The sequence below is a fragment of the Palaemon carinicauda genome, chromosome 5, assembly GCF_036898095.1.
Source record: "Palaemon carinicauda isolate YSFRI2023 chromosome 5, ASM3689809v2, whole genome shotgun sequence".
Taxonomy (NCBI): domain Eukaryota; kingdom Metazoa; phylum Arthropoda; class Malacostraca; order Decapoda; family Palaemonidae; genus Palaemon; species Palaemon carinicauda.
Genome location: NC_090729.1, coordinates 177692319 through 177707000, shown reverse-complemented (window position 1 = coordinate 177707000; position 14682 = coordinate 177692319). Strand labels below are relative to the sequence as shown.

At 46.1% G+C, this 14682-nt stretch overlaps 1 protein-coding gene across 2 annotated transcripts in view; it reads left to right on the top strand.

Annotated features, from left to right (window-relative positions):
- The window catches only part of LOC137641635 (kynurenine/alpha-aminoadipate aminotransferase, mitochondrial-like), a 47980-nt gene that overhangs the window by 3810 nt on the left and 29488 nt on the right, over window positions 1–14682 (top strand). For both annotated transcript variants that reach the window (XM_068374372.1, XM_068374373.1), the window contains exons 2-3: window positions 13127–13193; window positions 14329–14497. In XM_068374372.1, coding sequence (XP_068230473.1) covers window positions 13127–13193; window positions 14329–14497 — 236 coding nt within the window. The remainder of the gene's footprint in view (window positions 1–13126; window positions 13194–14328; window positions 14498–14682) is intronic.

Sequence of the window (14682 nt, the reverse complement as noted above, 5' to 3'; positions counted from 1 at the left end):
CAAGAAGAGCCTTTGGGGACAGGAGACTTCGCTGCTAGCCCTTCTGGAGGGGAGCTTCAGGAATCAGAGCATGCGTTCTGGCAGGTTCTGACCCTTATGCGCACGGGCGCCTAGGGGCTTCCGCGCGCGCACCAACAGTATTGCGCGTGTGCGCTCCGACTTTCTTCTGTGCGCGGATGCCGACGGTCTCCTGCTCGCGCGCCAACAGTCTTGCGGGCGCGTGAGCTCGCCAACAGTCTACCACGCACGCGAGCCGACGGCCTTACGCGCGTGCTCTCGCTGACGGCCTTCGCGCGTGCGCGCTCTAATAATCTTGGGTGCGCACACACAGCCTTCCGCGCGCTCCGACGGTCTTCTGCGCGCGGACGCCGATGGTCTTCCGCACGCGTGTGCCAACAGTCTCCACGTAGTACTCTCACACACGTGCCAATGCACCCACCCTTGCGCAACCAGTCACACGGTTCGGCGCATTCTAGGGAGAATGCACAAAACTACACAGTGCCTTACTGCGCGCCAGCGCTCTTCCTCACTTTTCTGCGCCCTCCTGCGCAGTTACGGTCCCGGATCCAATGCGCCAGCTCTTGCCAAAGAGTCAAGGCTCGCAGATCCAATGCACCAGATTTTGATTAAGAACCAGCGCTCGCCGGCTCTCCAGGCAGATATTAAGCACCAGCATCATCCTGTGTGCCATCGCTCCAGTACTCTCCTACACACTCGAGCAATTGTCAGTAAAAAGGAATTAAACTTTTTGGACAGGTCATCGTTGCTCCATTCCTCCCCGCAAACACATAAACATTGCCACTGGGAAAAGAGGAATAAGGCTTCACAGAAGGATTCAAGATCCCGAAGATTCCATCCTACAAGGGGAATCGAAACGAGGAATCCTTGGTCTCTGTCTCTTCGGAAGTTTCTTGTTCCTTGACAGACCACCGTCGGCAAACAGGAAAGCATCAACAGACTGATCTCTAGATCACTGTTTGCTGATGGCTAGTTCACAGTTTACTGATCGCTAGGTCGCCAATCACCAGATCGCCAATTGCTAGCTCAATGCTGATCTATGACCTCTAGTCCCTCCAATGACCAACGATCTCCAATTGCTAGCGTTTTCAATCACCTATTGCTAGTCAATAACCAGTCATCAGCTTGCTGATCACTAGATCACCGATGGGCAGCTCATCTTTCTTCGATCATTGAACTCAGCTCGCTGATCTCTGACCAGCCCCTCTTCAGCTTGCTCATCTCTGACCATCCAGGGCGGGACCATAATCAGCTTGCTGATCTCAAACTCACCATCGGCTCACAGATCACCGATTCATCGGTCATCGGCAATTTGCCAGCAGTTCGTGACTCCAACTTACTAGTCAACCGCTTCCTGTAGTTCCTAGATCAGAAGGTATACAACATACTTCTCGCTACTGGCCGTTCGCCGTCACACTAAAGTGATCGGCAAACGTTCGACAACCCTCATCAACGGCTTGCCGACAGAGAACTACTTGCGAGCACTCTCCAACTGCACAGTAACCACGATACCCAACGGTTAACTATTGATTAACATTCGCCAGATTGATTCTATTCTAAGGAATAGCATCAATCCCATCAGGGCGCATGGTAAGGCTAAGCGTTGCCTTCCTTCTGTTAGTTAAAGAAATTCTCTCTCAGAAGAATTCTTACACTGGGTATCGCGCCTGATCCTTTACGACACGAGTCAAGACTCCAACGTCGACAATCTTCCATGCAAAAGGATTAGCAAGGAGCTGTCCCTTTGGGTCGATGTCCACACCATGTTGGAGTTCGAACAAGGGCTAAGACCTCAGGTCTTCATTTGCACTCTCCTAAAGGACACTTACTCCCAGGTCCAAACCATCCATCTAGGAAGGTTGGAAGATTCAGTCTAGACAAACAAGAAACACCAGTTCAAGGCACTGTGCTTTGGTCTTTCCACTACACCCATCCTGGTCTCACAGGATCGGCTTCTGTGTCCTCTCTCTCGGTACGACTGACTGACCTTAGCAGACTCAGTGGCAACCTTGCATTAACATTGGAACTTCTGAAGTCTTTTTACCAAGATCCAGTGATCAGGGTAAACCTACGGAAGTCTTCCCTACTTCCCTCCCAGGAGACTGGTGTATATGGGAATGATTCTAGACACCAATCTCCACAAAACCTTCTCGAAACGAGAAGAACTTTCATTCCAAGAGACTTGAGTCGGAAAAAAGAAGAAAGGAGGGACCATAGTGCTGCACCACACGACCTCAGCCCTCTGGACAGAGCCCGAAGGTACCTTCACTTAAATCTCTTAAGAGATGAAGGCCAACTTTCCGGTCCTTTAGCAGCCTTATCGGTTCCTGACAGACCACTCAGTGATGTGATGGACGACACACCACACACCACATAGAGACTCACATCGACAAGCAAGAAGGAACTTGCTTGTAGCCTCTTCCCATCTAATAGTATAAACACTAAGATGGGCCAAAGTCCGTTCGGTACCACTATCAGCCCGCTTTATTCCAGACTGGAAGAACGTGCCTGCCGACAATCTGTGCACAGCATCTCAGATAAGGTACTGTATACCGAATGGACTACCCAATACCTCTTTGCAAAAAGGTTGTCTAGATATCTGAGGAATTCTTCAGCATCAGTCTACCAGGCAGCATCGCGTCTTGTGTGGTTGGTGTCATGTGAAAGTGTGTCTCCACTCGATACCTCGATTCCAGCAATAGCGGAATCCTCGAGTATATACAAGAGGAAAAGACCCCCTATTCATTTTCGACAGGGTAAAGGTGATCACTCAACCTTGATCCTTCACCTTCAAACTGAAAGAAAGGGACACCCTCTCATCGATAGACTTTTCGTAACTCATACGGACTTACAACTTGCCTTTCCCCACTCGGAATTGAGACCTTCCTCTCAGAACATGGTTCAAATCTCCGATCCCTAAAGTGACCTCCTTATGTTCCACTTCACCAGGCAACAAATTTTCTCCTGATTAAGAACACAATGTTCCTACACACTCGGACAGCAACCATACGAGTCAAGGAACTTCATGGTCTCTCTTTTGACATCACCCATTATTGAGAAGGGCGAAAGACAATGTTTAGTTTCGTCCCTGAGTATGTCTCCAGACACAGTCTCCAGAGGTGACGGATCCTACACAAGTTTCAACTAGGTAACGGACGATCCAGATCATCCGTTACTGTACCCAGGGTAAGGTATGAGACTTTACCTAAAGAAAACGGCAACAGCCTGCCCGGGTCCCTCCTCTTGTCAGCTCTGGGAGAGACTAGAGTAGGATCACCGAAACATCTTCTCAACATGACGACTCACAGTGTCAGGGGCATAACTATGCCCCTGGTCCTTCTTAGCAGATTACTCTGTGACACAGGTTTTACAAGAAAGGATGTGAATGCTCCAGGTGACTTTCACAACCTTTCTCCTGCAAGACGTGACCCACAGGAACTCGAAACGATCTCTATCGGTCCGGTGGTGGCTGCACAACAGCTGGTTGTATATCTCAAGCTCCTTATTGGACAAGTAGCAGAAGGTTGAGGGCACTGTTACCCGGTTTTAGTCTGCGTGAATGAAAAGATTTGACTGGCTCTTATTCTTTTCTTTATCCTACCCTCTCGTGGGGAAAGCAGCATCCTGGGTTCTCTGCATAAGCTGACCTCAAACCACTGCAGGTAAACCATGCTCCCTTGTGTACAGTACCTAGTATTAAGCTAATACTGTTGGGTCCCCATATCCTGGCGAGGTGGTACTGGGAAGTCTTGGTTACGTCAGGTTTTTCCTACACAGACACGGAATAACTTTACCTAGACAGTCACACTTCTGCACGTCTCAACACACAGCTTGCGTAGCAAGGTTTAGCAAGGGCAGGGACTCCTTATTTTTGAGTAATAACATACTCGGATAAGGAGTCCCCGGGCAAAGCCAAATTGGCAGGGACGTCCACCCTTCCTAATGGGTGAGTCACCCCTAATAAATAGCATGGTTTGTATTCCAGTTACGGAACAAATGACAAATTCGTAGATCCATCCATATACCAAAGGCACTTCCCCCAATTTTGGGGGGTAGCCGACATCAACAAGAAACAAAACAAAAAAGGGGACCTCTACTCTCTACGTTCCTCCAGCCTAACCAGGGACTCAGCCGAGTTCAGCTGGTACTGCTAGGGTGCCACAGCCCAACCTCCCACATTTCCACCACAGATGAAGCTTCATACTGCTGAGTCCCCTACTGCTGCTACCTCTGCGGTCATCTAAGGCACCAGAGGAAGCAGGAGGGCCTACCGGAACTGCGTCACAATCGCTCGCCATTCATTCCTATTTCTAGCACGCTCTCTTGCCTCTCTCACATCTATCCTCCTATCACCCAGAGCTTTCTTCACACCATCCATCCACCCAAACCTTGGCCTTCCTCTTGTACTTCTCCCATCAACTCTTGCATTCATCACCTTCTTTAGCAGACAGCCATTTTCCATTCTCTCAACATGGCCAAACCACCTCAACACATTCATATCCACTCTAGCCGCTAACTCATTTCTTACACCCGTTCTCACCCTCACCACTTCGTTCCTAACCCTATCTACTCGAGATACACCAGCCATACTCCTCAGACACTTCATCTCAAACACATTCAATTTCTGTCTCTCCATCACTTTCATTCCCCACAACTCCGATCCATACATCACAGTTGGTACAATCACTTTCTCATATAGAACTTTCTTTACATTCATGCCCAACCCTCTATTTTTTACTACTCCCTTAACTGCCCCTAACACTTTGCAACCTTCATTGACTCTCTGACCTACATCTGCTTCCACTCCACCATTTGCTGCAACAACAGACCCCAAGTACTTAAACTGATCCACCTCCTCAAGTAACTCTCCATTCAACATGACATTCAACCTTGCACCACCTTCCCTTCTCGTACATCTCATAACCTTACTCTTCCCACATTGACTCTCAACTTCCTTCTCTCACACACCCTTCCAAATTCTGTCACTAGTCGGTCAAGCTTCTCTTCTGTGTCTGCTACCAGTACAGTATCATCCGCAAACAACAACTGATTTACCTCCCATTCATGATCATTCTCGCCTACCAGTTTTAATCCTCGTCCAAGCACTCGAGCATTCACCTCTCTCACCACTCCATCAACATACAAGTTAAACAACCACGGCGACATCACACATCCCTGTCTCAGCCCCACTCTCACCGGAAACCAATTGCTCACTTCATTTCCTATTCTAACGCATGCTTTACTACCTTTGTAGAAACTTTTCACTGCTTGCAACAACCTTCCACCAACTCCATATAACCTCATCACATTGCACATTGCTTCCCTATCAACTCTATCATATGCTTTCTCCAGATCCATAAACGCAACATACACCTCCTTACCTTTTGCTAAATATTTCTCGCATATCTGCCTAACTGTAAAAATCTGATTCATACAACCCCTACCTCTTCTAAAACCACCCTGTACTTCCAAGATTGCATTCTCTGTTTTATCCTTAATCCTATTAATCAGTACTCTACCATACACTTTTCCAACTACACTCAACAAACTAATACCTCTTGAATTAGAACACTCATGCACATCTCCCTTACCCTTATATAGTGGTACAATACATGCACAGACCCAATCTACTGGTACCATTGACAACACAAAACACACATTAAACAATCTCACCAACCATTCAAGTACAGTCACACCCCCTTCCTTCAACATCTCAGCTTTCACACCATCCATACCAGATGCTTTTCCTACTCTCGTTTCATTTAGTGCTCTCCTCACTTCCTCTATTGTAATCTCTCTCTCATTCTCATCTCCCATCACTGGCACCTCAACACCTGAAACAGCAATTATATCTGCCTCCCTATTATCCTCAACATTCAGCAAACTTTCAAAATATTGTAATTTTCCTAACTCTACAAACCTTAGCTATTTATACAAACTTGCCCGCCATCCCTATCCCCCTTGAAGTCCTACCTCCAAGCAAAGTGACTAAATCACAGGTGTGTGAACGGGAGTGGTAGCAAGCTACCCCACCCCCACCCTCGCTAACTAGCGGTGTGGGTAGTTAACCCTCGCTAAAATTTTAATGGCTCGTCATTTCAGCTCCGCCGAAAGTATGACCCCTAATAAATACCTAAGGTTTGTATAGTTAGAAAAAATAAAAATTTTCTGCGAATTTGTCATTTTACCTAATGATACAAACCTGGATTGGCCTGCTAACACCTATCATCCAAGAAAGTTCTGCTTGCAAGCAAAGTGGGTGCTCAGCCCAGGTGTGAGAGTGAGCTTGGTAGCTGGCTACCCCCCCCCCCCCCAACTAACTAGCGGTTGGGGCAGTTATCCCTCGCTAAAAGTCTTATGGCTTGTCTTTCTATTTCACCGAAAGTAATATCCTCTGTAAATAGCTTCAGGTTTGTATTGTTAGGAAAAATACAAATTACTTCCAAATTTGTCATATTACTTCCAAAATATAAGGTTACTGACTATTCTCTTTGTACTGTAATATTTTTAAATAAAACTTTAAGTATATTTTATAACTCTTACTCATATTAAGGTATTGGAGGAATTTAACAATAATCCATATCTAATGTACAATTTTAAATATTTAACTTAGCCGGTGAATATATAATAGCTGCAACTCTGCGGCTCGACAGAAAACACACTCAAAAAACTCGCGAGCGATCGCTATGAAGGTTGCGGGTGTGCCCACCAGCGCCAACTGTCGGCCAGATACCACTCTTGTATGTAAACAAAACCTTCAATTCTTCTCTGTCGACGTTGACGACAAGACGTATTCATACTTGCTGTAGAACCTGGAGTTTTCTCATCTTATTTGGTGAAGTACTTTATTTTGGTTTGAGCTTTCGCAGTGCAGGTGTTTTTCCTCAACATAAACTCTTGAACTCTTTATTGAATCGGATTATTTGTTGATGACTTGGATTGTTTTTGGAATTTTCTTTGACTAATTCAAAATGGCTGACCCTTCTCAAGTACCTAGATTTCGAAAGTGTAATGCTAGGGACTGTAGTAGGCGTCTTCCAAAGGCTTCTCTCGACCCACATACTGTTTGTTCCAATTGTCGGGGTAAAACCTGTCAATTGGGAGATCGGTGTGAGGAATGCGTGGGCCTTTCGTAATTCGATTGGCTCGAATACGATAAATATGCACGTAGACTAGAGAGAGATAGGGTAAGGAGAAGTTCATCTAGGTCCGTAGATTTTTCCTCTCCACATGCCCCTGAACCTAATCCTTCCCCTGTAGTGGTTGTTCCTAACCCCCCTTCTAGCACTCAGGAACCGTCTATGCAAGACATGTTACGTGCTATTCATGCCTTGGGGGAGAGAGTTGAAGCGTTAGCAAGTGACCGTAATCAACTCATGGCTGACGTGAAGGAACTTAAGTGCCATAGTGCCACGGCGGAAAGTGGGAAAGTGATTAGTGCGCAAAGTGTTGTGAACAGTGTTGCGACCGAGGGTTCGTCTGTTCGTGCCTGTCGTTCACCTAGTCCGGGACCTCTTGCAAGCTCCCAAGCCCAGGGGAGAAGTAATGTCGTACGACTTATGGGTTCGAGAGGCCTTGATCAGCGAACAGACGTTCCCTCTATGGTATCAGGCGTATCTTACCAAGATCGCCCCTACCATAAGACGAGAGAGCCCATTTTTACCTCGTCTTCCGAAGGCTTTTCACGCAAGAAACCGTGGAGCAAGGTTTCTAGGCCTCTTAAACGGAAGTCGGTCCCTTCAGGACAGGTCCAACGTCCTGGATGTAGTCATTGGGACAGTTCGGACCCGTTGCAGTCATCGGATGACTGCTCGCCGCCTAAGCAAGGCAAAGTTGTGCCGTCTCAGACGCTAACCCCGTGTGTTACTGCACCCATTCCCGTGGACCCTAAATGGGTTATACTGCAGGACATGCAGTCTAAGCTTGCGTCCCTTATGGAAGACTACAATGCCGTTAAGGTTTCCGTTGAGCCTAGCCGTTTATCTCATCGAGATCCTGGCCTTCAGCCACCCAAGCGTTCTGTTGTGCGTCCTGTTGACGTTGGTGTAGCCATCTCACGTCAAGCGGTTGGGGTAGTACCACACTCGATGCGGTCTCGTGTGGATTTTCAGCCGCATGTGGACGTTAGGCAACTCGCTGATGCGCCTGGTGACGTTCAGGACGTTCGCCAACCATCGGAGTTGACTTGTTTTGACGCTGTGCGTCAACTTCCGCAACCTAGAGTTGTTTTGACTGCGCAGCCTAGACGGTCTAAGCAGTCTCGGGTGGACGCTGTGCGTCCTCACGCACCTGTTGTTGTTGACAGTTCTCAGACTGTCAAGCAGTCTCAGGACGCTGCGTCCTGGTCCGCCACTTATGCACCAGTGCGGGTGGACGCTGCGTGTCAAGCATTGCCAACCCCTTTGCTTGTTTCTCATCAGTTGTCAGATGAGGAACTTTCGGATGAGGACGTTGCTGACCCTCAGCCTGAGGATCATCCTTCAGATATTGATGAACCTAGAGCAGTTCCGCCATCTATGGACTTTAAAAAAGTCATGCTCATTTTTAAAGAGTTGTTTCCTGAACACTTTGTCTCTGTGGCTCCTCGTTCGCCGCCGTCTGAGTTTGTTTTAGGCGTACCTGCTGACATGCCAGCCTTTACAAAACTCGTTCTCTCTCGCTCGTCCAAGAGAGCTTTACGGCTGTTAGGCGATTGATTGGAAACCAAGAGGAGTTTAGGGAAGACGGCCTTTGCCTTCACCCCATCTAAACTCTCGTCTAGATCGAGCGTCTGGTATGCCACGGGAGAAGTTCTCGGCTTGGGAGTCCCTGCCTCTGCCCAGGGCGACTTCTCAAGCCTTGTAGACTCTCCCCGCCGCCTAGCCATGAGACGCTCGAAGATTAGTTGGTCATCCTCAGACCTTGACCATCTACTTAAAGGAATTTTTAGAGCGTTTGAAGTTTTCAACTTCCTTGACTGGTGTTTGGGAGCCTTGAGTAGGAAAATCTCATCGGCCGATAGAGATGTCTCCTTACTCATTATGTCCTGCATGGATAAAGCCATCCGCGATGGATCCAATGAGCTCTCCTATTCGTTTACTTCAGGAGTCCTAAAGAAGCGAGAGTCTCTGTGCTCTTTTCTGTCAGCAGGAGTGACGCCCTGTCAACGATCTGAGCTACTCTTTGCCCCTTTATCAAAGTTTTTGTTTCCTGAACTTTTGGTTAAGGACATAGCGTTGTCTCTAGTGCAGAAGGACACCCATGACTTGGTTGCGTCCTCTGCTCGCAAAGGGACCCCTTCGACTGCCTTTTCTGCTAGACCTAGGATAGACACTCCAGCGTCCAGGTTTATTCCGCCCTTTCGTGGCAGAGCCCCCAGCAGGGGAAGTACTCGTGCCGAAGGAAAGAGAGGAAAGAGGAAAGGAGCCAAGTCCTCGCGTGGCAGAGTCTGACAGCCCGCAGCTTCAGACAGCAGTAGGTGCCAGAGTCAAGAACTTCTGGCGAGCCTGGGAGAAGAGAGGCGCAGATCAACAGTCTGTGAGGTTGCTCAGAGAGGGGTACAAAATTCCATTTGTACACAAACCTCCTCTAGCGACTTCCCCCATCGATCTCTCTCCCAAGTACCGAGAGGAAGCAAAGAGACAAGCCCTGAAACTAGAAGTGTCTCTTTTGCTAGAGAAGGGAGCGGTGGTCAAAGTCTCGGACCTTCAATCACCGGGGTTTTACAACCGTCTCTTCCTAGTACCGAAGAAGACAGGAGGTTGGAGACCGGTGCTAGACGTCAGTGCTCTGAACGTCTTTGTCACAAAGACAAAGTTCACCATGGAGACCACGAAGTCAGTCTTAGCAGCGGTCAGAAAGGGAGACTGGATGGTCTCTCTCGACCTAAGAGACGCATACTTCCACATCCCCATTCACTCAGATTCCCAACCTTTTCTGAGATTTGTGTTCGACAATGTGGTGTACCAGTTTCGGGCCCTGTGCTTTGGCCTAAGTCCTGCTCCTCTCGTGTTTACGAGGCTTATGAGGAATGTGGCAAAATTCCTCCATTTATCGGGTATCCGAGCCTCCCTTTACTTGGACGACTGGCTTCTCAGAGCCTCGTCCAGTCATCGCTGTCTGAAGGATCTCAATTGGACATTGGATCTGACCAAGGAATTGTCACAGCTGATCCCATCCCAAACTATACTGTATTTAGGGATGGAGATTCGCAGTCCAGTTTTTCGGGCTTTTCCGTCTGCCCCCAGAATAGATCAAGCCCTGCTCGTAATCCAAAGGATGTTGAAGAGAGAACGTTGCTCAGTCAGGAATTGGATGAGTCTAGTAGGAACTCTATCATCCCTGGAGCAGTTTGTCTCGCTAGGAAGGCTACACCTCCGACCTCTACAATTCCATCTAGCTTTTCACTGGAAAAAGGACAAGACGCTAGAGGCGGTCTCGATCCCGATTTCCGAAACAGTAAAGACTTGCCTGAATTGGTGGAAAGACAATATCAGTCTACGAGAGGGACTTCCTCTAGCAGTTCAGAAACCAAACCACGTTCTATTCTCAGACGCATCGGATTTGGGTTGGGGTGCGACACTGGACGGTCGGGAATGCTCAGGTCTGTGGACCTCAAGTCAGAGGAGCATGCATATCAACGGCAAGGAGATTTTGGCAGTACACCTGGCCTTGATGAGCTTCGAGAGTCTCCTTCGAGACAAAGTGGTGGAGATCAACTCGGACAACACCACAGCCTTGGCGTACATTTCCAAGCAAGGAGGCACCCACTCCCTGACACTGTACGAGATCGCAAGGGACCTGCTCATTTGGTCAAGAGATCGAGGCATCTCCCTGGTAACGAGGTTTATCCAGGGCGACTTGAACGTTCTAGCAGATTGCCTCAGTCGGAGGGGTCAGGTAATTCCTACAGAATGGACCCTCCACAAGGACGTGTGCAAGAGGCTTTGGGCGACTTGGGGTCAACCCACCATAGACCTCTTTGCAACCTCGATGACCAAGAGGCTTCCAATCTATTGCTCTCCAGTCCCAGACCCAGCAGCAATACATATAGACGCCTTTCTCCTAGATTGGTCTCACCTAGACCTTTACGCATTCCCACCATTCAAGATTGTCAACAAGGTACTGCAGAAATTCGCCTCTCACGAAGGGACAAGGTTGACGTTAGTTGCTCCCCTCTGGCCCGCGAGAGAATGGTTCACCGAGGTACTTCGATGGCTGGTAGACTTTCCAAGAAGTCTTCCTCTAAGAGTAGACCTATTACGTCAGCCCCACGTAAAGAAGGTACACCAAAGCCTCCACGCTCTTCGTCTGACTGCCTTCAGACTATCGAAAGACTCTCTAGAGCTAGAGGCTTTTCGAAGGAGGCAGCCAGTGCGATTGCAAGAGCGAGGAGAGCTTCTACCATTAGAGTTTACCAATCGAAGTGGGAAATCTTCCGAGACTGGTGCAAGTCAGTATCTGTATCCTCGTCCTGTACCTCTGTAGCCCAAATCGCTGATTTTCTCTTATACCTGAGAAGAGTTCGCTCCCTTTCAGCTCCCACGATCAAGGGCTACAGGAGCATGTTGGCTTCGGTCTTCCGGCACAGAGGCTTAGATCTTTCCAACAATAAAGATCTACAAGATCTCCTTAAGTCTTTTGAGACCTCTAAGGAATGTCGTTTAGCTACGCCTGGATGGAACTTAGACGTGGTCCTAAGATTCCTCATGTCAGACAGGTTTGAGCCTTTACATTCAGCCTCCCTGAAGGATCTCACTCTTAAGACTCTTTTCCTGGTGTGCTTGGCCTCGGCTAAAAGAGTCAGTGAGCTTCATGCATTCAGCAAGAACATCGGTTTTTCGACAGAAAAAGCCACTTGTTCTCTTCAACTTGGTTTCCTGGCCAAGAATGAACTGCCTTCTCGTCCTTGGCCTAAATCTTTTGATATTCCTAGCTTATCAGAGATCGTAGGCAACGAACTAGAGAGAGTATTATGCCCCGTTAGAGCTCTTAAGTTCTATTTAGCTCGTACTAAGCCTTTACGAGGTAAATCTGAAGCGTTATGGTGTTCGGTTAAGAAACCATCCTTACCTATGTCAAAGAATGCTTTGTCATATTTTATCAGATTTTTAATACGAGAAGCCCATTCCCACTTGAGTGAGGAAGACCGATCTTTGCTTAAGGTTAAGACGCACGAGATTAGAGCTATAGCAACTTCCGTGGCCTTCAAGCAAAATAGATCTCTGCAAAGTATCATGGACGCGACCTTTTGGAGAAGCAAGTCAGTGTTCGCGTCATTTTACTTGAAAGATGTCCAGACTCTTTACGAGGACTGCTACACACTGGGTCCATTCGTAGCAGCGAGTGCAGTAGTGGGTGAGGGTTCAACCACTACACTTCCCTAATTCCATATCCTTTTAATCTGTCTCTTGAAATGTTTTTAATATTGTTTTTATGGGTTGTTCGGAAGGCTAAGAAGCCTTTCGCATCCTGGTTGATTTGGCGGGTGGTCAAAGTCATTTCTTGAGAGCGCCCAGATTAGGGGTTTGATGAGGTCCTGTTGTATGGGTTGCAGCCCTTGATACTTCAGCTCCTGGGAGTCTGTCAGCATCCTAAGAGGATCGCTGGGCTCCGTGAGGAAGACAGACTTACAAGGCAGAGTAATCGTCTAAGTCAACTTCCTTACCAGGTACCTATATATTTTGGTTTTGTTATATTGATAACTGTCATAATGAAAAAACTCTTAGCTTATACGCTGTAAACATAATTAACTCTGGTCTCTACCCACCTCCTTGGGTGTGAATCAGCTATTATATATTCACCGGCTAAGTTAAATATTTAAAAATGATATTTTAATTATAAAATAAATTTTTGAATATACTTACCCGGTGAATATATAAATTAAATGACCCTCCCTTCCTCCCCAATAGAGACGCAGCGGGACGAGAAGAATTGAAGGTTTTGTTTACATACAAGAGTGGTATCTGGCCGACAGTTGGCGCTGGTGGGCACACCCGCAACCTTCATAGCGATCGCTCGCGAGTTTTTTGAGTGTGTTTTCTGTCGAGCCGCAGAGTTGCAGCTATTATATATTCACCGGGTAAGTATATTCAAACATTTATTTTATAATTAAAATATCATTTTTCAGATGAATTACTCAAGGTTTCTGACAAGAGTTTCCAAGAACAGGCAGCCATCCCTAATCAGAGAGTTAAGTAAGCATTTATCTTATTTTGTATAGAATTACAGTATGTGTTATTATTGGCTCTTCGTTTTAAAAAACTATGATTAGAAATCAAATTTTGTCTGTAATCTTTGGTGTATCTAAGGCCTTCATGGCTATTCAAATCAACTTACAGTCATAGTCAGAAAATTTTGTAATTTATCTTATATCATTAAGTGATTTTGGATGTTCTTCAGAAGAGGCTGGTTTGGTAATGGTTGCAAGTTGCCAAAGTGCATTGTATGGTTAGCAGTGTCTAATAAATCTTGTCATGCAGCCTAAGAAAGGTTTATCAGGGTTCTGGTATTCTCTAATTGCTGGAGCTCTTTTGGTGTATCATTGGTACGTGTTGATGATCTTAGTCTTGTTTTTTACAGTTATCCAAAGTGATTGGGTAAGCTTCCGAGGAATAATATAGATCTGGTTTGCTTCTCTTCAGTAGTTCAGCAATTAATTTGTTCAGATTAAACCCTTGTATTGTGGGCCCTTACCCAGGTGTGGTGAAGTGTTGAACAGTACTGTGTAAGAGTTCTTGCATTGAACTTTGGAATTTGCCTAACTTAGAGAAACTGTCAATGAAAAACAAGAAAATAGTGCCACTGTATAAACTACTACTCCCTTGACAATTCCTTTTTTTTAATATTACAAAATATTGATGATATCTGTCAAGTATTTTTTTTGGGTGTCATTAACCTATAACCCTGTGGAGCTGTAATTACTTGCATAGTATGGCATGCAACTGCAGCAAAAATATGTTGAAGACTCCATCCAATTACTCATTACTCATGTAGACAGAATGATGTTCAAACAATTTCTGTCATGGCTTATTGAAGTACTATTGTGAAATAATGTTTTACTTATAAGGATAAAGATCTCACTGAGGTTAAAACTAAAAATGCTAAACCAAGTAATTAAGCATATATCTTGTGCTGCATTACTGTAGAGTTTTGCTTGCTCTTATGATCTTATCCCATATATGAAATTAAATAAGTTACTGTATTGGTGTAGGTACATTGGTAATTGTTAACTTAAAGAGAAGTTAATTTACTGTAGTTTATTCCTTAAGTTGACCAGTTGAGGTTTTAGAAAAGGAAGTGACATTAGTTTTATTTTTTTTTATATCCCAGCCAACCTACTCTCCGATGCTTCTCCCGAACTCGTCTTCATGGCAGGAGGCCTGCCAAATCCACAGATGTTTCCATTTCAAGCAGCTTCGGTTACTTTGAAGGATGGCCGAGCTCTCACCATTCATCCAGATCTCATGACTGATTGTCTTCAGTATGGACCTACACTTGGGTTAGTACTTTATTTGCTACATACAGTGCTGTACAGTATATATATATATATCTATATATACAGTATATATTTAGCTTAAGAAAAATAAAGAAATACATTTAGGAAGATAATCTTGATGATTTAGAGTACTGTATGTTTTCAGGCTAAGAATTGTGTAGTCCTTAAGAACTTTATTTTCTGCTAGA